This window comes from Athene cunicularia (genome assembly GCF_003259725.1).
Source record: "Athene cunicularia isolate RWA chromosome 1 unlocalized genomic scaffold, athCun1 chr1_part2, whole genome shotgun sequence".
Taxonomy (NCBI): domain Eukaryota; kingdom Metazoa; phylum Chordata; class Aves; order Strigiformes; family Strigidae; genus Athene; species Athene cunicularia.
Window position 1 is genome coordinate 20909328 of NW_020799092.1, and position 24664 is coordinate 20933991.

Below are 24664 nucleotides of genomic sequence, written 5' to 3' on the forward strand. Positions count from 1 at the left end.
TGTAAGAGACATATTAACACTGGTAAGGTAAAGTGTCAAGGTGACCAGGCCTTAGCCTGAGGGTTAACTAAAAGGGCAAAGCATGTGAAATTACTGGGCACTTAATGAGAAATTGCTGGATATAAGAAATAACAGTGAGAAACTGACAACAGTTACAGCTAGCACCCTGATAGGTGATAGCTTTCACAGGTGTTTTAGGAGGAATTGTGCAGTAGACTGCCAACCTTAGATTACCTGAAGGACACTATTATTCAACACCTCCTGGGGAGAAGAATCTTGCCAAGGAAAACAGCATCTAGATAACCACATCAGTAACACCATATAAATCAAGATTACTTAGGTACCAGTATCAGAAATATGAAATTTGCATATAGATCTAGAAAAACTGGGGCCAATGTCAAAAAAATATTTAGGGACATGTTTTTTATTTATAAGGAGACAAAGAGAAAGGGACTAAGGTGGATGTGAAGTGGGGGGATAAGTGGCTTAGTCAAGTGTAAGCATCCGATGATTAGTATATTTGTCTGGTCAAGCCCTGTGTCTGATTATCACACCCTATACTATATATCTTCTTATTTGATCCTATTTCTAACTGTATGAACTCAATGTCTATTCTGTATGGGTGTTATTCACAAACACACTTGAAGCTGAACTAGCCAGCAAGGAGGAGAGCTCCATCCATAAAAACTCAAGGTCTGAGCTGATGGCTGGAGGTAAAGGGACTAGGTTCTCAGCATGGCCATTAGATGGACTTACAAGAGCCTCATGCTAATATCTGAAGGATCTGTGATTGCTAACAAGTGAGCAAATGAACAAATTCTGGTAGCAAATTTCAATCCAGCTGAACCAGCCAGAGAGTAGAAGACCCACATCTGGAAAGACCCAAGGTCTAAGTCAAAGAATAGGTAAGGTGCCCAGGGTGCAGGCAGGGACATTAGGTAGACTAAAGTCCATGCTAATATTCAAAGGATCTCTGAATGCAGGTTTGATTCTGAATAATGTAAATGTGGGGGATGGCTGTATGTGTGTATGTTTTCACTAATCGAATTCACTCTTGATAAACTGGACAGGAGATGCACTTCTCTGCTGATCACAGCTATTAAGCAGACAAATTTATTCATACAGTTCCCCAAAAAACACTGAGAAGGGTCTGACAAAAAACCCACAACAAAACCACAAAACAAACCCTTCATCACACATGGTTATTGATAATTTCTAGTCTAAAACAGGCAGCACAACTACCTCTATGCTGTTGTGAACTGACTAGCTGTCAGCAGGCTAAAACCACACTTGCAGACTTAGATGAAAATGCTGCTATCAATACAAACCAATTGTCTTTAATGACCATATATTTTTAGTCTTTTTCTTTCTTTGGAAGCTTATTACATTCCCAGAATGCCCAAGAGAGCGCTGAACAAATGAAGTAAATGTTCAACAATGCATTTGCCTTTATTACTCAATCTGTAAGAATGTGAAATTCAGAAGTGACACTTTATAATAAAAATACAGGAGAACTTCAACTATAAGCATTATTTTGCATTCTATTTAGATTTAGTATCACAGGGTTTTTTCCCTCTAGATAGTTATATATTAAAGGGTGATCTATTAATGTTTAGTTCTTATATATTTGTTTTCATATCTATTTTATATATTTGTTTATATATATACACATTATAAATGTTTTTATATATAAAACCAATATATATTGTTTACTATATTTCATGTTTGCTTTACGTGTGTATTTAACCTACATTTTCACTGGTATCAGTGCTTTGGGCTCCTTTAACATCTTAAATCTCTCATTTCTCTGGCCAGTTCATTCAGATTTACAGCTTTTCTGCATGCAATATTTGCAAAGCACACAGACAATTTACCCAATTTACTGGTAAATCTGACTGTCCTCTGGAGTCAAACTGATTAACTAGAAGTTAATTGCTTAATACTGTCTTAAAACTGCAATGCAATAATAGACTTCTGCAGAAGACTTTCAGTCAACAAAATCTGTTAACTGGAAGAGAAAAGCTAGATTCAGCTAATTCCACATTATAAATAATTTTACTGTTACTCTTCATGACTAATAAAACTTTATGTTATGGGAACTCGTGATTACAGTCCTCAGTTCCGCACTGAAATACCTTGTTTATTTCAAAGGTTCAAATAGTAGGGAAGATAATTGTAAAACTTCACAGACAGTACAACAAAGAGAAATACTAACTTTTTTAGAGCACATTCCAACTTGTTCTTTTCATTATCTGCTTCCTGGAGCTGGGAAAAAATTCTGACCAGGAACTCTTCAAAATTGGAAAGTAAATGAGGTTCGTCTTTTCTCAGCTGCAACCAAAGTTGCTTCACATCACTCTCACTGAAAGAAGAGATAAAGGATTCATTAAAACAGGATCCTAGTGGATGAAGGCTTCAAGGCATCACTAGTCAGACCACAAAGCTTATTAAAAACCCAGGCTCCTTAAGCAGTGCCAGATTTGAAAAGGATGAGGTAGATAGGAAATGGTGGAAACTGCATTTATTAAAAGAATGCATCACAAAGTTTAGCCATGCATGACTGCAGAGAATCACAGGAACTGCTTGTTTAGTGGGTGACTTGCCAGACATTTCATCTAAACAGGAATGGATAAGGAGACAGATGAGATACATTGTACTATCCCATCACTTCTATTAGAAGAAGTTCCCACGAATCTAGTAGGGAGGGGACAGTGGGAAGGCTAATCAAAAACAATTCCTCATAAGATATGAATGAGACTTAGTCTCCTAAGTTACTTAGACAAATTAACAAATTGCATTTGCACTATCTTCTTTCATTTCCAACCCATTTTAATTTCACAGTGGGACTGCTACAAAAATCAGAACATGAAATCTTGAAAACTTTGATTTAAAGATTTACCAGGAGTATGTTCTGTTTACAAATCTGTTCAGCAGGTACTGGAAAAAAGATGTTCTACTGTGAACGATAATAGGTTTTCAAAACTTTGCCAGAATTCTCCTGAACAACTTCTTTTGTTTGTTTCTTCCTGACTCATTTTCTTCCACGTGCATTGTAAGCCTGAACTTAGCCAGAAAAGAGTTCTATATTTAAAGGACAAAATGAGGATAAGGATAGAAAAAGTGGGTGATAAAAATCTCTTCATAATGAAAACCTTTCAGGATGACTGACAATCATCTCTTTCCTGTTACAGGCAGTCAGGTGAAAAGAAGCACTGATGTGCACTTTTATTTCATGGTAAGGATCACTTATGCATTTCCAAACATTTGTCCTCTCTGTCCAGATTCTCTCCAATTTTTACCCCATGCTTTTTTTGATCTAGAACATTCATTGTGATTGACCAATGAATGTCAGGCCAACACACAAGAAGCTCTTAGAAGCAGTTTTTGGGTTTTGTGTTTCAGAGTGAGTCATCCTCGTCCTGAAAGAGGTAGTGTTATTAGAGCAATCACAATTGCAATTATGCACAGAAGGAAGAAAAAGCAGAAAAAGGGGAGAAAACATTCTTTCTTATGGTTAACTGGTACACTTTAAACACAGCTCTTGCCAAAAAAAGCAGTCATTGTGTACTGTTTGATTGAAAATCAGTGGCATCTGTGGATTACATGCTAATAACTATGTAAGTTCAAAACTCATGGTACATTAGTGGGCTAACAGTATAGCTTTCACATGGCACAAACACACGTTTCATATGCATGAAGTACAATAGCTTTGCTCTTGGAAACTGAATGGCATTTTATCATCTTTGACAACCAAGAAAATTAATTTTTTTAAAAATCACTGCATAACTGAACAGCCTTGGTTCTTGTCATTCACCTTGTATTCCATTAAAGTCAAACCCAGAGCTGAATCATAAAAGATCATACAATCTATTACTATTGCTGTGGAGACTCACTCATCCAAAACCATTTTAGCTCCAAGCCGATCCATCAGATTTGAGAACTGAAATTCTTCGTCCTCATCATCATTCATGGTCTCTTCGCATTTAAGTGGGTGGGATGTTTCACCTTCTGACTGCTGCATCATTTCATTATTCAAAGCAATCTGTCCCAAAAGAAACTGGCCTAAGAATTAGAAATTACATATGTTAGCATTTTTACAATTCACCATAAGAAGCAATGTCACTGAACAGCAACGAACTAAAGATCAAATTTTACAGTAAATATGATTTGTGAGGGAAACACCTACACTTGTTTACAGGAAAAGGGAGTATAATGAAACAGAAAAAGGATGAGGCATGGCAAGAAGATCCCTGAGTTCTATCCCTTCATCTATGCCTTCAGGCAAAAAAACAAGGAGACCTGCATGGATGAACAAGGAGCTCCTGGACAAACTCAAACACAAAAAGAAAGCACAGAGGGTGGAAGCAAGGATGGTTAACCTGGGAGGAAACAGGAATACAGAAACATTGTCTGGGATGCAGGGGTGGTTAGGAAATCTAAAGACCAAATGGAACTGCATCTGGATAGGGATATGGGAAAAAAAAGAAAAAAAATAAGAAGGGCTTCTCTAAGTACATAGGAGACAAAAGGAAGACTAAGGAAAATTTGTCCCTCAATACGATGAGGAACTTGGTTACACAGGACATGAAAAAGGCAGAAGTATTGAATGCCTCCTTTGCCCCTGTCTGTACTAGCAAGACTGGTCATCAGGAAACTCAAGTCCCAGAGATGAGAGAGAAGGGTTGGAGCAAGGAACATGTACACCTGGTGGAAGAGGATCAGTCAGGTCAGGGAATAAAGTAAACCAGACATATCTAAGTCCAAGGGCCCTGATGGGATGCACCCAGGTGTGCTTGAGGGAGCTGGCACATGTCGCTATGAGGCCAGTCTTGAGTCACTGTGAGACCACTCCTGATAATCTTAGATAGGTCACGGTGACTGGGAGAAGTACCAGGAGAATGGAGGAAAGAAAATGTCACTCCTATCTTCAAGAAGGTCAGGAAAGAGGACCCAGGGAACCACAAGCTAGTTAGGCTAACCTTGACCCCTGGGAAGGTGATGGATCACCTAATGCTGGAAACCATTTCCAGACACATTAAGGATGAGAAAATCACCAGGAGTGGTCAGCATGGATTCACCAAGAGGAAGTCATGCTTGACCAACTTGATAAACTATGATAAAGTAACTGGCCAGGTAGATGAGGGGGAAGCAGCAGATACGGTCTACCTGGACTTCAGTAAGGCCTCCACCAAGCTGTTGAGCATTCAGTGAGGTAGATTAAAAAATGGCTGAATGGCTGAGCCCAAAGCGTGGTGATCATTGGTGCAAAGTCTAATTGGAGGCCAGTGACTGTACCCCAGGGATCAATACTGGGTCCAGTCCAGTTTAACATCTTCATTAATGACCTGGTTGATGGGGCAGAGTGCACCCTCAGCAAGTCTGTAGATGATACCAAACTGGGAGGAGTGGCTGATACACAAGAGGGTTGTGCTGCCATCCACAGGGACCTCAATAGTCTGGAGAAATGGGCTGACAGGTACCTCATGAAATTCAATGAAGGGAAGTGCAAAGTCCTGCACCTGGGAGGAACGACCTCATGCACCAAAATATGCTGGGAGCCACCCAGCTGGAAAGCAGCTTGGCACAAAAGGACCTGGCAATCCTGGTGGACACCAGTTTGAACAGGAGACAGCAATGTTCCCTCACTGCAAAGAAGGCTTATGGTATCCTTGGCTGCATCAGACAGGGTATTGGCAGCAGGTTGAGGAAAGTGATCCTTCCCCTTTATTCAGCACTGGGGAGGCCACACCTGGAGTACTGTGTCCAGTTCTGGGCTCCTCAGTACAAGAAAGACCGGAACATACTGGAGGGAGTCCAACAAAAGATAGTTAAGGGACTGAAGTATCTCTGATATGAGGAAAGGCTGAGAGGGCTGGGACTGCTTAGTCTAGAGAAGAGAAGGCTCAGGGATATAATCAGTGTATACAAATACATGAAGGGAGAGTGCAAAGAGGACAGAACTGGGCTTTTTTCATTGGCGCCTAGTGACAGGACAAGAGGCAAGGGGCACAAACTGAAACACAGAAGGTTCCATCTGAGCATGATGAAACACTTTTCTACTGTGAGCGTAACCAAGCACTGGTACAGGTTGCCCAGGGAGGTTGTGGAATCTCCCTCCTTGGAGATACATAAAAGCCATCTGGACACAGCCCAAGGGAATTAGTTTGAGGTGGCCCTGCTTGAGTAGGGGGCTTGGACCAGATGACCTCCAGAGGTCCTTTTCAACCTCAACCATTCTATGATTCTGTGATTCAGATATTCCTGGCTATTGACACCACATCATAGTCATGAGAGACTTCCATGAAAGTCATGAGACCTTCTTAAAAATTTTTCACTAGTCAAGAAGACATGATGTTACCTTGTATTTGCTCTAGTGAGTGTTGAAAACACTATAGAAGATTATAAGAAATAACCATGGACTGACAAATTAGTTGATTCAGTTTAAACATGAGGCTAAGCAAAAATAGGTATTACTGAACTCAACTGGTTAGAAGGGTTCAAGTAAATTACCGAACAAGTGAGGCTTGAAACTATCTTAGAATTGAAAGTGCACAACTATCTGAACTTGTATCTCAAAGTGGGAGGGTGTGGAGAGGACACATATGTAGAAAAGATCTGTCTGTATCTGACTGCATCTGATCTGCCTTCAGATCTGACTGTATCAATATTGACCTCAAAAAAGAGGTAAGCTGAGATCCTACAAGGAATACAATGACCAAAAAAAGAAATCGACAACTTGGAGATAAAAAGAGTATATATATAGACAAGAGAGCAAAAAATACTGAGACTTGCAAAGCATACTAAAATAAACAGCTACAGCCTTTTTAGTGACATCCATAAAAAGAAGGGAAGAAAGAATGTAGTTGTACAGTGAAGTTGCAGAAGTGAATTTGCCACATGAATAATCAGTGTACTTGTGCTCAGTTGGAGATGACAAAATACATTGAGTGCACCCTCAGCAAGTTCACTGACAACACCAAGCTGTGTGGTGCAGTCAACACGCTGTAGGGAAGGGATGTGCCATCCAAAGGGACCTGGACAGGCTGGAGAGGTGGGACCGTGCAAACCTCATGGAGTTCAACAAGGCCAAGTGCAAGGTCCTGAACATGGGTCTGGGCAATCCCAAACGCAAATACAGGCTGGGCGAGGAGTAGATTGAGAGCAGCCCTGCAGAGAAGGACTTGGGGGTAGTAGTGGTTTGAAAACTGACTATGAGCCAGCAATGTGTGCTCGCAGCCCAGAAAGCCAGTTGTGTCCTGGGCTGCATCAGGAGATGTGTGGCCAGCAGGTCGAGGGAGGGGATTCTCCTCTGCTACTTCGTTTGCCTGAGACCCCACCTGCAGTGCTGTGTCCAGCTCTGGGGCCTCGAACATCAGAAGGACATGGACCTGCTCGAACAGATCCAGAGAAGGCCACACACGTTCCTTACCAGGACATGCTGAGAGTTGGGGTTGTTCAGCCTGGAGAAGAGAAGGCTCCAGGGAGACCTTATAGCAGCCTTCCAGTATTTGAAGGGAGCCTATGGGAAAGCTGGGGAGGGACTCTAACAGGGGGTGTAGGGATAGGACAAGAGGTAATGGTTTTAAACTGATAGAGGGTAGATTTAGATCAGATATAAGGAAGAAATTATTTACTGTGAGGGTGGTGAGGCCTGGCACAGGTTATATTCTAAATTCTAGTACAGAAGTTACCTTAGACTCAAGGAAACAAAATACTGGTTTTATGGTTTTATCATCTCTATCTTGCATTTCTTCTCACAGCACCCAGGCACAGCATGTTGACAACAGAAACAATAGACTATGTTGCAAAAAGGTTACAGTAAATTTCAGATTTGCCACCATTTAGAAATACATACGGGATTCTCCCATACTAATTGGTACAGCACAAGTTTTATCCAGACGTTACTCTGCTTTCTCCAATTCTAGTTTTCTAAAGCAGCCTTTATCTAGTACAGCTTCTGCTTTACTAGAAACATCATCACCTAGCCAAATGTATGACTATCTAGCCTGGATCCCTAGAAAATAGCTGTCAATCCTGTGTAGCAGGTTAAAATGTAGCATGTTTTACACTGTCTTATCCTTACATTTTCTGTGAACCCTATACACAGGTGCTGTTGAAGGCAGTGCCTTGTCTGTGGCAGTCTGTGTAGTCTGCTTTGTACAGGTCTTTTGTGTGCCTGTGCGTGTGCATGTGTGGGTGCCTATAGGATACACATTTAACTTCATTACCAGTTGAACCTGCAACAGGAAAGCAGTGGCCACATCCATCTGTGTCTTTGAACTGGGCTGCAGCAGCTGGGCAGAAGGAATCCCCAGGCTCTGCAGCTGCTGGACACAGCAGCCACTTACAACATCCCTTAACACAAAATTTTGTTTTTGTAGAGACTACTTATGAAAATAATCTCCATTTAACAAAAAAATATGTATAATTTACTTATGAAAAGTAAAGCAGTAACACATTATTTAATTTTTAAATACTGACAATTTGCAGATTAAAGCATACTCTTAGTTAAGATATTTGATCTAGCTCTAAAATGGGTGAGGTAGGACATAAGAGACCTAAAATTTCAAATTATTGCAAAAACAAAAATGAAGGTCCTGTTTGCTGGGCCTATTACATAGTATTTAAATGGAGATTTAATGTTACAATTCACATGTAGGAGAGATTCAGTTTTCTAGACAAAATACTTAAACCTGATGCTTATAGTCAGCAGAGCTATAATTTAAGTACAAAATTGATTGTGCATGAACAACCAGTCTCACTAACTAACATTGTCATCTTACCTGGAACCTCACAGCTGGGCAGAAAACAACTCTTTCACAAACACAAAAAACATGACAGTAAGAGTGCTATTGCAAAGCAGGCAGTTACAAAAGACTTCCGTAATAATAATTGCCTCATCGTGTTTTGTTTTGAAATAAAGTGACATCATTTGAAGAATTAATTTGTTGTAGAAAATATTCCTACATATGTAAGGACAATGGTATTAACACATTTTCAACATTGTCTTAGATTAATCTTAATTATCTTTCAGGTCCTATGACCTGATATGAAATAAAACACAAGATTCTTTTCCTCCAAGAGAATTTTCCAAAATTCGTTCATAGATCTACTCCACCGCTTAAAACAGGTTACATCATATGTCTCATACTGTGCCATCTTACACAGGAGAGAAAGACCCTGGAGCTCTTTGTCTATTTATAGACATAATTTGACCACTTCATCTGCTACATATATCTGCTGTATCTAAGGAACAGTCTGGTTCCCTGTGTGCATCATTAAGCATACTGTTGAGATAAAATGTGTCTTTATTGATGTGAACAGTACAGAATATGAATAAAGCTCTATAAAGGCATCATGCTTTCCAAACTCACTGAATCCTGTGGTGAACTCCTTTGGATAAGTGAGCCGTTGCCATCAGCATCCAATGTAACAAAAACTTTCTCAAGTTCTTCCAGGCTAAGAGGTAACTCAGGATGCAGTCTCTGGAATGACAAAACATGCCAACAACTTTACCCTGTACTACAGGATGAGAGGAAGACTAGATTCTACAGAACATCCATAATACAGAGTTAAAATTTAAATGCATCTGTTTACCAGAGTTAAAATTTAAATACATCACAGAGTAAAACATCATCAACTGAGGGAGATTTGCTTTTACAACTTCATTTGCTTTTATGAACCCTTTATGACAAAGCAGTGAGAACAATCTCCCTGTGACAGATTCCAATCACAAAGGGAAGAGGTAGAACTTAAGGTGGAGTCTCAGCATTCTGGTGAAATGGCTTGATTATCATGCAGCTGGACAAAGTTGCAAGCAGAAGTGTACACCTAGTTCCTTCCATGTCATGAGGTCAAGCAAGAGACTCTCTAAACAAGAACATTACAGAGGGTACACTGTCCTAATTAAAGCTGCTTTAAAATAAATAAATAAATAAATAAATAAATAAATGCTAAGAAAGCTGCAGTGTCCAAGGAGCAAACCTGCTGCTCCAGTAATGAGTTAAATGTAGTTCATGACCATCTACTTCAGAACTGCAGCATGCTCACACCAAAAAAGACAAAACTTAATGAAACCAGTTCCACAAAGTCAAATATTTTTTCCTGAGAATCTAAAGACAGGCAAAAAAGAAAAAAACACATTTTTTTATCTGGCCCTAATGGTTTTACTGTAATTCTTTTAACATTATAGACAGATTCCTGGAAATAACAGGAAACTGGAGTGGCAAACAACTACAACAGCACCAGGAGATAGCACTAGGAAGATTAAAACCTTTCCTCAGCTTGAGAAGCAATATAATATCACCGGCAAACTCCTCTGCTTCATTAGTTAAGATTTTAATCCCTTCCCTGAACTCCTACTGTATATACAACATATTAAAAATTGCAAGTAAATAGGTTGATAAAGTTCATCAGAACAAAAGTACTAATCTGTTCCACTACAGGGAAGGGATTCAAGGGCCAAAGAAAGCTTCTCCTGCCATCCAAGAACAATAGAAAACACTATCCAACACAACAAGTCATACAGCCAAGGTAAGAATTAGCTGAATGCATTAACCAGGGTTTAGGGTATATATTAAAACCTGTATGAGTTGAATGGAAGAGTAGTAAAGGGAATTCCAAGGTGATCTTGAGAAGGGAAAGCAACAGAGCTTCCAAAGCACAGAGCTACATGGAATAGTCTCAAAGGGATTTCTGAGCAGGATTAATTATGCATTGCTGCCTGCTTCCAAAAAAACTAAGAACACTTGATGTGTATTCAGTCTAAATAAGTTACTTCATCAGCAATACACCTGAGTTATAATAAGTTTCTCACTTAAACACACACATCTTCCCAAAGCTTTATATTTTAATCTCTTAGATCTATAGGGAAAATTTTTAAAATTAGCTTCTGCAAAATTCTTACAGCCTACGCTGCACTGATGAGAGAGAAGGTGCTTCAGACAAATTACTCTTTTTACACTTCGAAAAACAAAAACTGTACTCCCACTGCCAGATATATGGGACCTGCTGAAGGAGTGCTTCCTGAGAGCTGGCTGTCCTCTTCTGACCACGTCATAAACACAGACCCACAATGCTTGTGGGTCTTGCTGCTAACTTGACTGATAAATACATGCTTCTCCAACTACAGTTGGAGTGCCCTATTGCAGGGTTCAAATTCTGAATTGAATTATACTAAGTTTGCAGTAAAAAACACCACAATTACTTGCATTTTCTTGAAAACTATGAAAATAGGAGATTTTGAAGAATCTATCAACATTTTGCTCCATTATATTCCCTGTGGGTAGTTTATGATTTATGGACTTTGATGAACTAGGGCCATACTAACCATTGTTACTAAGATCAAGTCAATGTTTTCCCAACCTCTTGGTTTTGTTCTTCAAAAAATTTGTAAGGTTTGTTAGTAACAAAATCTTATGGTTGGTCTCATAAGTGCTTGTTTATTTGCTCATTTTGAGCTTACTGTAAAAATACATAGATCCTTTCAATATGAGGCTCTTAAAAATTTAAAAAAAAAAAAAAAAAAGAAATAAAACATTTCCAAATATATCACTGAAGCTTAAAGGGAAATTATCTGAATTGCCAGTGTGCTCTGTGCTTTCATGACATCTATGTTTACTTATCTAAAAATACCAAGCTTTTACTCTGCTAAATAAAAAGACAGAGGTCAAATAGCTAAGAGCAAGATATGAACCCAATTCTGCTATACACATTAAAACAAAACATTTTGCAATACTTATTCTCCTCACTCAGGATAAGCTCAAAGCCCGAAGTGCAAAGCTGTTGTTTCAAGTCTCATGCAGAATTTGCTTTCTTGCAATTTCAGAAAACCTTGTTTGTTTGAAAGTTGAGCACATTTGATATTTTGAAATGGAATGAAAGATTCCAAACTACCAGTATTAACATAATCTCAAAATAAACAGCATGATATAAATATGGGAGAAGTAAATCTTTAATATAATAACTATACTATAGACACATCAGAAAACTTTGTTTGCAGGATCTGTTTCACTGAAGTTAATTGGATTTTAGATACTCAGCACTCTGTGTTGAAAATTATGCCTCATATCACATGATTAAAGATTTAAAAGCTTAATGTTAGCATCCTGCATTTGAAGCAATGTTTCATTAATGGTAAGTAGTGCTGACCTAACAAAAAGCAGGATCCAAAAGTGATCAACACTTGGTACCTTTTAAGGAAAAACTGATTTATTTTACTGATTTATGTCTTTGTTATAGGGAGTGAACACCATGAAAAGTGCAATCAAAATCAACTATACCGATTTTAAACTCATGCTTGCAATACAGGGTTTCTAGTTAACTAGTCATTTTTCTCAATGATTAATGAATGAAGCATAACGAATAACTAGAGCAGTATATGTCTAATGTACAGTTGTTCAGTAGAAAACATCATTATTTTGTATATTAATAAAATAAAGGATACCAAATCCATTAGAAAACAGATCACTGTCACTGGTGTCCAAACAAATCTCTGTCTTACTGAATTATAAGGAAGATGGGACAATGAGAAAGCTATCACTGGCTTCAAAGAATCAGGGTTTCTGAATTGCTGGAATTAATGTAAAAGACTTGACTTTATAGTTTTTATTCACTGTCACTAAACTACTGTAAAGTCAAAGGGAGGAGATGGGTCTCACCCCAGTCTTTTTGTCAGTGGAACCGCAATAATTTCAGCTGAGTTACTCCTGTTTACTGAAGTGTTGAGTGCAGTAAGGACAATCCAGTATCTTCAAAATGTCTGTCTGTGTAATATTATCTTTAATTGGATCAGCAGGAAATAAAAGTAAATATAAAAACCATCTTCTCAAGTATTCTGAGTACCCTTATTTCTGTATGCAAATGAACCAGACACTTATATACTGAAGTTGTCAGACACGGTGAAGAAATACTCATGGTGAAACAGAAATGTGCTTTATCTGTACTTTGTAACCCTTTGCAGCCCTTTTTCTACTGCATTTCTTACAACATACGTTTTATAACCTAAAGTATAAATTTGCCAGCACTCTAAGCATAAAATCTAGAATCAAACAGAAACAAAAGTTTTTATATTCCTTGCAGAGATAGGTATTAAAAACCTTCATATACATATATACACATATACATACATGGGTCTTCCACTAGGTGAAAATACATGGCATTCAGTTTTTGGAAAGAAAATAAAATTATAATCCATGAAATTCTCTATGGGTATGGATTTACCAAAATTACCACTAACAACATATTTGTGTTTGCATTCAGTTACTTCAATGAGATAATGTATACTGGTAAAGCCTAAAGCACAGCAAACACCTGCATTTCTGTACTTTTTCAACTTTGCAGAATTAGCACAGGTCGTCACAAAACTCAGAAACACACAACCGCCAGAATCTGAGCAATTTACTATGAGGTTTTTGCTTTTCCAACATAGTTAGTTAAAAGTGTTGCACTTGTATTTTCCTATATACAGACACATCTGTTTCTGAGGATACAGAAGGTTTCTACATTTTATATTAGATGCTTCCATTGGTATTAGTTTGTGCTGAATTGATTTTGCTACCACTCCCCAATTCTATTTCATCCATAAGTACTCAAGTAGAAATGGATTAGCACAATGAAATTATGCTTTGCATGTGAAGCATGAGTACATTCTTGTTTTCTGCCACACGTTAGTTGAAATCACCTTATCATTTCTGCAGTATGCATCCAATCCCATTTTCAAAAGATTTTGTTATATAGTTGGGTTTTTTCATCTACATTTCCAGCATATCTTATTTTGGCCCCTCAGACAACTTCAGAACAATTTGGTAAGATTACGGTGAACACTGTGATGCTAAAATACTGTTTCTCTGTATTTCCTACATATAAATGTGATCCAGTTGAGAGTTCACCATTGTCTGGAAGGTGAAACCAAAGTGAAAGACTTTAATTTTGTGGAAAAAACAGAAAGATGAAATTGGTGAACTGAATACATTCATGATGCTGTGACCAATCACAATGTAATTAATTTAATGGAGTTTCAACTTTGTCAACAAGAATGGAATTAATTCACCTACTTCAATTTTCCACTTTTTTGTTGCTTTGTCTGCGGAAACAAATGCAAGCATTATGTAAGACTTCAAAGAGATTATTTATATCCTGCATATCTCTTTAAAGTTATCAGGAGGGTGCTGCAATTTTTAACCCTAAATCAGTCTCAACTCATTAAGGGCATTAGGAGCTTCTTTCATTGTGCGTTCACATAGCAGATTTTGGTTTACCTGCATGTCTTGACGAGTGATGAAGCCTTTGCCTTCCAGATCACAAATCTGGAAGAACTCATGTGCTTTCCCCAACACAGTTAGCCGTGGGTCTTGTTCTCCAGTCCTGTTCCTCTCTGCATCTCCTGGTGGCACAGGATTGGCACAGTCTCCTTGTATTCTGTCCATTGTCACAACCTCAGCACAGGAATACTTTGGGATGCTGCTATTCCATTTACACATAAATTCTGATCTGAAACCTGTGCATGGAAGGTAAGGAAAAGAGCAAATCAGACCCTTTTAATGAGGCTTTCCACAATTTCTCAGCAATCATCTCTTTAATTAGGCACTAAAGCTTAGAAGAAGAAAAAGCTTTTTGAAAATGCCTACCCTGATGGCCCACACTAAAGACACTACAAATGGGAAGCTGAATGAGGAGGAGGGAGTCTGAGGGAAGGAGAAGACAAAACTAGCTCTGAAAAGGATTCTCAAAGCAAAATCTGACAATTTAACAAGAAATATAGACAATAAATTCACCTGAACAAGAAAACACAGGAAATATGGGTAAATGAAAGAATAATTTAAAGACACTAGGAGCATTCAACTGGTATCCTTTTGACTCTGATCATCTTAACACCATGTATCAGAGTGTGCATCCAGTGCTTTGGAATACAGTTCATATAATAGCTACAGAACGGAAGGTAATTGATGACTGATGGAACCCAACGAACCACAGTGTTTACATCAGTTAAGTAAATTAAGAGAAAGACAACAGATTATGGAATTCTGAAATATTTCCTTAGATCCATCCTTATTACTTAGGGCTTTGACTTTCAGCTGTGAAGGAGATCTAATTACTAGTGAACTTGGTGGGAAGACTTCATAAGCTAATCACGTTCTAAAGAGCTTCTGTGAAAATTTGTATTATACTCCCTGCATGAAAATACTTGTATATATTTATGTTTGGCTATAATTGGATCTTAAATTCATTCTAAGAGGTCAGATGTAAATAGTTTTCCCCCTCCAAATGTGTACAATTGTACAATGCACAGTATCAATACAAAAGGAGCAGGCTTTCCCAAAAGCCTATGGGCTCAAAGGCACTGTTGACTAATCATGGGTTGTCATGCCTGACCTGATGTTTGTAAGTCTCCCTGCATGATCCTAACTCATTATCATGTGGGTAAACCAAGAAGAGAAACAGTCTATTTCACTGAGGTACTGGGTATTTGTGACAGGCTAAGAACACATGTACACTCACCAGGACTCAGATGATATGCAACAACTTGACTTCGTATCTGCATCTTGAAATTGTATTTCCCTTTTTCTAAGTAGGTCTACCTGAAGTAGCCACAAATTTGTCTGATAATTTTAAAGACAGAGAAGCATTTTGAGAGGCATTTAACGATTATAAAGGAACACAGCCTGATTCTGACCCAGCATGACTTGTACAATCTAGAACAATGCCAACAGAGGCCAGTGGGAATTATTTGAATCTGAAATGTATGTTGTCTCCAGAGTACAGACCTTGGTATTACATGGATGTGAAGGCAGAATATAAGGAAACAAGAACTTTAGCTTGCCTAATCAGCTTCTTAAGGAGAAAAGACTCTGATCACACAGACAGAGTAACTCAGACAGAGTCTGCTTTCTTCTGTGCTTAAGTTCAAACCTGGCAGTGCTTTATACCTCTTAAAACACAGCATCTTCCAAGAACTTCTTAGATGTACAGTCAGTCACACTTGCAGTGGTTTTCCATGACAAAGTGATTTCTCCAATAGCTATGGGCCAGGCTATTGGACCTTCCCATGTTGCATGTAAATATAAAAGCACTGCAGCCAGGCCACTGACTTCAAACCAAGTTAGGATATTGTTGAGCAAATCACTCACCCCCTCTGAAACCATGTCGCAAAAATATGCAAACATGAGTAAATTTTCATTTCCCTCACTCTCTTTTGCAACTCAAATCATCCCAGGGCTGTTCTTCAAATACTCTCCAAAGGTGAAATAATTTTGGCTTAATGACCAAAGAACTTAGCTGTCAAAATCCTTCCTGAAGCAGAGTTACAAGCAGCACAAGAAAAAACACTCTATGAAAGACAAAGGATGGCTACACTCAATACCATCCCACCTTAGGAAACTCTCAGAATGGGTCTTACTTCAGTTTTAATGTACAGCAGTCAGGGGTGCTTTATAAACGCCAAGAGCAGCTATTTGGACAGCACCGTCACCCGTCCTCCTGCACACAGCATGCAGGCACTGGGTACCACTTGTTGCCACGGCGGATGAGCCCTCTGCCAGGGCTCACCACGCTCCACACCCCAAAAGGCACTGAAACCTGTCAGAGCAGGCCCCGTGCTGGCAGCCAAGCAGGCTCTGGAAAATTAACAAGTCTAGGAAATCCTGTCACAGGGAATATAGGTCAGATAGAAAAAGGGGCATTTGGTTATTACAGCTACCTGAACCAGCTGTACTCTTTCTCTTATGAGGAAAATTCCAAGCTCAGAAAGTCTGACCAACCACCAGTAGCTGGGAAGATACATGAAGAAAAAGATTATTCCATAACTGCCCTGTTTCTTAATCCCTTTCCTGACATTTTCAGTATTAGACAGTCTCAAAACCAGTATATGAGCTAGATTACTCTTGGCTCTGACTATACAGTCACCCACAAATGGATCAAAAGCCACATTCAGACTACAGTGGGATAATAATCTGGATGGGATTTTTCTCTCATACTGCTTTTATACACCTAAACCTCACTTACTTCAATACAGCTCATTCTTGACTGATCCCAGTGTATGAGTAGTAATCAAAATCCGGCCATCAGTTTCAACTTTGCAGTGGCACTAACTTAAAACAGGTTCAAAAATACCAAAGATTTGTGGGACGTGCAACTTAAAGACGGTCTTAACAAGATCTGACCCAGACTCCAAGTGTATCGGATGTAACATATTTTTTTTCTCTCTCATATCTCAACAATTTCTCAAAAGGCCACAACTGCAGGAAAAGGTCAAGTTAATCATGATAGTAAATGCTGCTAGTGCTTGTGGTTTCTGCACAGTTCATCAGACTTCCTTAAGAAAAAGAAAAATGAAAAACCCTGCAAGTAACAGACAGTCAATTGAATATGAAAGAATAGAAATATTAAAACATTAAAATAATAGAAATATGAAAACAGATTAAAAATGGTGGAACAAAAAGCACTATATACAGTTTGATAAAGTTATTTGTATTTAGCAAACAGTACAGATAATTCAGAAAACATCAGTATGCTTTCTAAATATTTCCATAGCACAAAATGAAATCATGTGCATTACAGAAGCCTCCCCTACTTACAAGTTGCCTCACCTTTCATACACATCATAAAAACTTGATACACAGCGAGCATCGTGAACACAGCAGAAAATTGAATTAGAGCCTACACTAAAAGTCTTAATCCTTATGGCTGCTTCCCTAGAGTACCCTGATACTTTGCAAATGCTGGTGATAACATGAAAAATTAAAACTCCAATTTGCCCCATGTTACTGGATCAGCAATGTAATTATTCCAAGGCCGGTTTTAAATAACATAGGTAGTTCCATTCAGCCATCCATCTCCTTTAAAAACCAAATGGTTTACAAGTTCAAAAGACTCTGTCCTATTAAGATCTTTGATTTCCATTCTTTTAGCTAAAGACACTTCACTATGTAAAATAGTTCATATCATGAGTTGATGCAAGCAAGCATAGCTCCAAATAATACTTAAGAAGGATGTGGGGTTTATGAGGTTTTGACAGATGATTAATCATGAGGTATTTTTGGACTGGCCTGCAAAAGCCAAGTCACTGTTAGTATTTCAAATGACATTTTCATCATGATTTTCCAGTCAGATGTACTCCAAACTCTATAGAGTTACAGAGTACTGCTGATCCACAAATTTCGTTAAGTCATGACTTGTGACAACCCCATTCTCCCTAATTGTGATAGTTAACTTTTACCTGCATTCATGTCTCTGAGTCTTTACGTTTCAGTAAAATAATTTTTTTAGCATGTGGTTATAAGTACAAACTTCCTGCAGCACACTTCAAAACACAAATCATCAGCAGAAAAATGTAACAAGCTTCCTTAATACAGAGGTCACCGTGGATTTATACAAACTACAAAATGAGAGATAACGTCTATGTTTTGCAAAAGCTGGAAAATTAAGATTGCATATTTTTGATACAAGAAATATATTTTCCAACAACAAATTATCATTGTTAAAATAACCTTCAGCTGTTCTGTAATAACCCTGACACACAAACAGGACCTCTTCAGAACAGTGTCAAAGTTAGTTATCTTTTAGCATTATGCTGAAAAACTTCTAAGGTTGCTAAAATGTACCACCACAACTATTTTAAATTGGCACAAGCCTGCTGAAAGAAGTCGTTCTGTTCCCTATTACTGTGCCCTGACCTTGGACAAGTGTTCATCCAGCTAGACTGTGAATGCTGTTGTAAAATCCTTTCAATTTAATCTGGAAAGTTATAGTTTATTTAGCGCAAGTAAGGCCAAGTGGCCCATCAAGGAAACACATCAAAGAAAAATCAAGAATCAAAAAAATCGGGACCTACAGAGAATGACAGAGGAATAGGACTGCTAAGATCAAAGACAGAACAGTAACCATCCTCAAGAACATAGAAGTTTTCAAGATACAGGACTAAAGAAAAATACTCCCTATGCACACATAATGCAATACACAAGAAGGAACAGTCTTGTGCAGTAACATGGCAGACAAGCTCAGCATGAAAAACCATTCAATGATAAAAAAAGAAGACCACTGAACCACTGTCTGCAAAGGTAGTGCAACTGCCATCACAGAAGAACAGACAACAGTTCTGAAAATAATGGCATGGGTGATCATTCCTTGAGAAAGAGTAATAGATCAGTGGACCTCAATGTTATTTTTAGGCATTTTAAAAAGATTTTATGACCATTCAAGGTAAAACTTCAGGTCCCACACTTAAAAGAACTAACACAGATACAAAGTTGTGTGTCCCCAGAATATCCGCATTTTTTTCCTCTACTATGACTAAGACAATTATCCTTTAAGCTCTCATGGAAACATTATAAAGTCTCACCTAATCATATGAACATCTGGACTGAACTAGGTGAAAAATGGGACCTTCACTCCTCCAATTTTGACTTTTCAAGTAAAAACATGCAAGTCTTGTGCTTTTGCTTCAGAAAGGCATTGAAATGTGTCATAAAATCCTCTTTTCTTCCACACAGTCTGGGAAGTTACTGCCTAGGTAACTTCTCTCGTGATGCAAGTGATCTCTCATGATTCTTCATCTTAGGAGATAGCACACCATGGAGTGGGCATGGGGACTTTAACCGTGGAGGGAAGAGATCTGAGACAGGCTGGAGTTCCTATGAGGGACCACAACAGCATAGTCTGAAAGAAATGTGTCATGAAAATAATTTCAGGGGGAGCAGCAAAGGCAGAAAATGAAGGAATCATGCAGCCATTAGCTGAAAAAGGAAAAACTTTAAATTATGTAGAAATTCTTTTCCTGTGAGTATATTTGTGTGGGAGAACCAAATTATGTTTACAGTCAATCTTAACAGAAATTCTCCAACCAGCCTTGACTGTAGCTTTTAAAGATTAAGGGAAACATTAGGATCACCTACTTTGATATTCTGCATAATGCAAGGTCAAAGCTTCATTTATACAACAAGTTTTTAGATTTCCATAAAATTACTTCCAATCTATTTCAAGGTAAGGGAGTTGAGCAGAAATCAAGGAGGTAAAAGACCTGGGAGAAGGTGTTGTGGGTTATAAATACATCATAATTGTATAAATTAAATTAATTTTCAGAAGATGACTGGTTAAGGAAAAAAACCATACCCAAAACTAAAGAAGGAAACAACCCCAGGTCATATATCAGAAGCACAGTCTTCACAGTATTAAATGGGAAACATGAGAAAACCAGAAAAGAAGTGACAGCATTAATGATTCCAAAACAGGCTACCGAAGACTTTAGAGAGACCACTCACCCCCCACTCGGTATTTGTCCCTAGATGAATCCATAAATCCAACTGTTGGAAAAAAAACAAACTATGTCACTTCTGCGCTCAATGACGCAGGATCCCAACTCTCTGACTGGTGATCATGTCCTCATTTACCTTTTTTATTTTTAACATCTCCAGCCAAGCAACTAGTTTTCACTGTGTTTCTAAGAAAATTTGTCTCTCCCAACGGCTAGCTTCCCACACAGATGAAGAAGAAAGTCACCTGCCTGGCTTCTTACTGGCCTCTACAGAAGTAGTAAACAAAACTATCCATGTATTATTAATTCAGATGTCCAAAGGTAACAGAACTAAGCAAAGGAAGCAGGCAGATTCATTTATTCCCCATCCTTTTTCTTCAATATAGAAACACTAGTGAAAAACAACTAATGCAGGCAACCAAAACCTCTCTCTTTCCTTTGAGCACTATCTTCTCTGGTTTTTATTGCCTAAATATTAGCAGTTTTTAGGGATCCATGCTGAAAAGGCAGGGTGAAGATAAACTGACCTGCTAGGCTCCTTGAGAAGTAAAGCTACTCTAGTTAAGATTTTAGTGGAAATGGACCTTTTCCTCTTGTTTCATTGTTTTCGATGTTTCCTTTTTAATGTATTTAAGAAATTAAAAGCTAAGAATTGTCTGGAAATGCAAACTTCTTATAAAAGGACACTGAATTTAGGGGCAACAATCATCATGGCAATCACTGTTGCAGAATAATCACAGGATTATGAGAGCTGTGAGAGCACAATGCATGCAGTCTCTGCATGCTTCAAAGACCCACACTGCTCTTCTCTCCCTTATACAAGGACACCAAGAAAACCTGTTCTCCCTCCCTCCTGTTTCTTGCCTGTCTGCAAGAACCTTGAATCTTCAGGAAACTGTTGACCTACCTAATACCTGAGAAGTATGGTGGTATAAGTGTATTTTCCCCACAAATTCTGCCTCTATCTTTCTAACATCAATAAAAACTTAACTGCATACAAATACAATTTGGCCAGTCATGTATTTTGGGCAACTCTGGCTAACACCTGTGGCTGCAGCATTAGTTTTCATAAACGTTTGCATACAGTAGTGACATCAAATCATGCAACTTGTATCAGAACTATTACTGAACTCTACAGAACTATTTTATCATTATTTTGACTTCTTCTCCAAAGAGAAAATGTTAGTTCAGAGAAGTAAAACCTGTTGTTAAAAAAGAGCACCTTAAAACATATGTAGCACATTCCAAGCATGGTGAAGTCAAAACTGAGCTGACTCCATCTGACTGCATGATTTATTGTGCTGAATTGTCTCAAGCACTCAAAATAAATGTAAATAACTATATTAATAACAGCCTTATATTAGTAAATGGTGTAACCTGTAACGTGATGTTCTGGCAGGAAGTATTGCCAATTCATATGAGCTGTTGCATTTGTTGACAGATTATTTGCTTTGGAAACAGGACTCCCCCCGAAATAAAGGTCTGGAAAAAGTTTAAGTAAAGCAGTATATGTTGCTTTTAATTGTCTGATCTTTCAGGTTTTCTTAATAACTTACTGCTAAATGGATCTACTTTCAGCTAGTAAAATCTAGTTGACAAGAACATCTTTAAAGTACACCCTTTTTCACAAAAAAAAAAAAATCTTGAAATGTTCTGCCTCCACCAGAAGACCTTGCTAAAAATATAACTTCTGGGGAAAAAAAAAAAATCAAATCCCTTTGATCTGCCTGAAAACTAACAAAAGTTTGATTTGAAATCTAAAATACACTCTCTATTTCTAGTTTGTCAAGCAATGTCACATCTTTAACCCAAATTAAAGGATTCTGAGATGCAATTTAAATATTATCTTCAAATAAAAATTAATTATTAATGGAAAAAATGTTAGTGGAAAATTTCAGTCTACTCTGCCACTGACTTTAGTGGACCCAAGCTAATGCAGATTGCACTAGAAAACCAAAGAGGCGTGTTCCAAGTGTCTACTTAGTTATTTGGCACCTGGCTTGCACTTAAGTTTGCAATAATTCTTGTTTCCAAAAGTTTCAGAATTTCTAAAACTATAAATTTGCTCTTGGAAACCACCTTCACCTGAGTCAGTTAGACAGTCTGCATGGGACAAAGCCATGTGAGTGAGGCATGGGAATATTTAATTTTCTAGATCACTGTTTTTCCATTGCAAGAAGTAATGGTAAAATATGGTACTAGTGTCATTTTCCTATATGCAGTACAAGATAACCTTCATGCTATCTCTTCCGCATGGCTCAATTCCAAGGTCTGGGAAACACATATAAACAAAACCACTTATCTATATTTGATTAGTAGGCTTGGTGTACCTCATCCTGTTTAATTTAAAAAAAAAAATTCTAGCAACACAAACAATTAAAAATGCATCATTACAGATTCTTGATTTTAATTCACCACTGCCTTTAAGTGGAAACACAACTTTCATATTCTCTGTGAGTCAACTAGTCAAAGTTATTCCTGCAATTGTGCAGGATCCCTGCCTCCATTTACGCTGCTGTCTAAGGAAGGAAAGTTCCCCAGCAAGACCCTTCACCTTTCTTGACAGCCCCTCTGTGAGATAAGTCATGTGAGGAAAAGGGAGATATTGCATGATTACTGCAAATAGGAAGAGTATCTTCTGGTGTGGCTCTCCAGAGGTCACAGGCTCTTCAAAGGGGCACATATCCTGGCCACGGCTCAGCAATGTGGTGACCTCCCACCATGCAACAGGTATAGCTACTTCATAATTTCTGTCTGGCAACAATAAGGTGTCAGAGCAAGGGGTAGTCTGGGACACCACACATGATACAGGGGCACAGCAGAAGGAGAGTATGAGGAGGCAGTCAAATTAGACTGAGACATGACACACAATAAATCTGATAGTGACTAATGAGGCAGATTCAACAAGACTCTCAGTAAGCTATCCCATACCTTGCTTATCCAACCCTGTGGTATTCAACTTACTAAATGTGGGTGTCCTAGTTTCAGCTGGGATAGAGCTAATTGTTGGGGTTTTTGCCTTCCTTCTTAGCTAGAATAATGCTGTGTTTTGGATTCAGTATGGTATTTGATACAAAAAGAATGTTGATAATGTATTGACGTTTTCAGTTGTTGCTAAGAAATCAAGGACTTTTCAACTTCCCACGTCCTGCTAGTGCGCAGGTACACAAGAAGCTGGGAGGGGGAGCATAGTCAAAACAATGAACACAAAACTGGCCAATAGAATATTCTGTATCAAAAGCTCCACCCATGTTTTTGGGACAGTGGTTTTCAGGATTCTCTCTTCTCTGAGATCACTAGCTAGGAACAGGCTGGGTATCAGTCAGCAGGTGGTGAGCACTCACATTGTGCATGACCTGTTTGTATTTTATTACTATTATTATTATGATTATTATTTTAATTATATTTTATTTCTATTACTGTTTTTACCTCAACCTACCAGCCTCCTTACTCTTACCCCTCCAACTCCCCTCCCCTTCCCCAAGGATGGGTGAGGGTGAGGAAGCAGCTGCGTGGTTTTTGGCTGCCGGATGGGTTTAAACCACAACAGTGAAGAAAAGGGCACTGGTGCCTAGAAATGCAGGCAAATATTTATCACCAATTTTTTGTTTACTATTAGGATAAAATTTAAATCAGATTTAGACTAAAAAATCTAGGCCTAACCTGGTTAGATATTTGTTTGTAAAGAGCTCCATATTCTTTGAGTTTCGGTCAGTTTCTTGACACAGGCATCCTGGTGCTTCTGCATGGATAAGTCATGGACAGCTGAATCAGTTATGTTTTTACATCAGGTTTAACTTGAACTGATTAAATCTGCATTTTTAACATGAGCAATAAAACCCTAAAGATGTATTACTCCCTCCTTATATGTAGAACTGTACATTCATATTTACTTATACTGGAAATTAGCAAATTATGGAAAGGGAATCTGGGCAGACCACTATATTCTTTACCCCTCCATATGGACACCATTTACCCATCTACAAAATCATGACAGTGTATCATTTGCCAATGAACACAAACAGGAGGAAAAGAGGTCTGTTAGAAGCAGCACATGCATCTTGTAGACTGAAGAAACTGCAAGAAAAGCTTGTAGAGCAATGCTCTTTCGTGCATTAATTTCTTTACTGTTCTCTTCTAGCCCATTGCAAGATAGGAAGAAGGGGGGATGGGGTGGTGTGGGGGTGCTAGGTGTTTCACACAGAACCTCCTTTATTTCAGCAGCACTGAACTTGTCTCCAAGAGCTGGCAGACCATGAAACTGTCAACTATTACTGCACTTAATCTCATTTGGTATTTAATCCATTCACAGAAATACACCTGCTCTTTGTCTTTAAAACAGACTTTTGATATCTTTTCTTAATGTCAAGAAAGATGAGAATTTAGTATAGAGAAGATTAACATTTCATTTTCGCT

General features: G+C 38.3%; 1 protein-coding gene across 1 annotated transcript in view; it reads right to left on the reverse strand.

Annotated features, from left to right (window-relative positions):
• The window catches only part of CRACR2A (calcium release activated channel regulator 2A), a 64666-nt gene extending 40681 nt beyond the window's left edge, over positions 1–23985 (reverse strand). Inside the window, 6 exon segments of the mRNA XM_026867842.1 lie at positions 2216–2362; positions 3894–4062; positions 9375–9401; positions 9404–9485; positions 14259–14497; positions 23912–23985. Coding sequence (XP_026723643.1) covers positions 2216–2362; positions 3894–4062; positions 9375–9401; positions 9404–9485; positions 14259–14480 — 647 coding nt within the window. The 5' untranslated portion in view covers positions 14481–14497; positions 23912–23985.
• Positions 23986–24664: the final 679 nt, after the last annotated feature.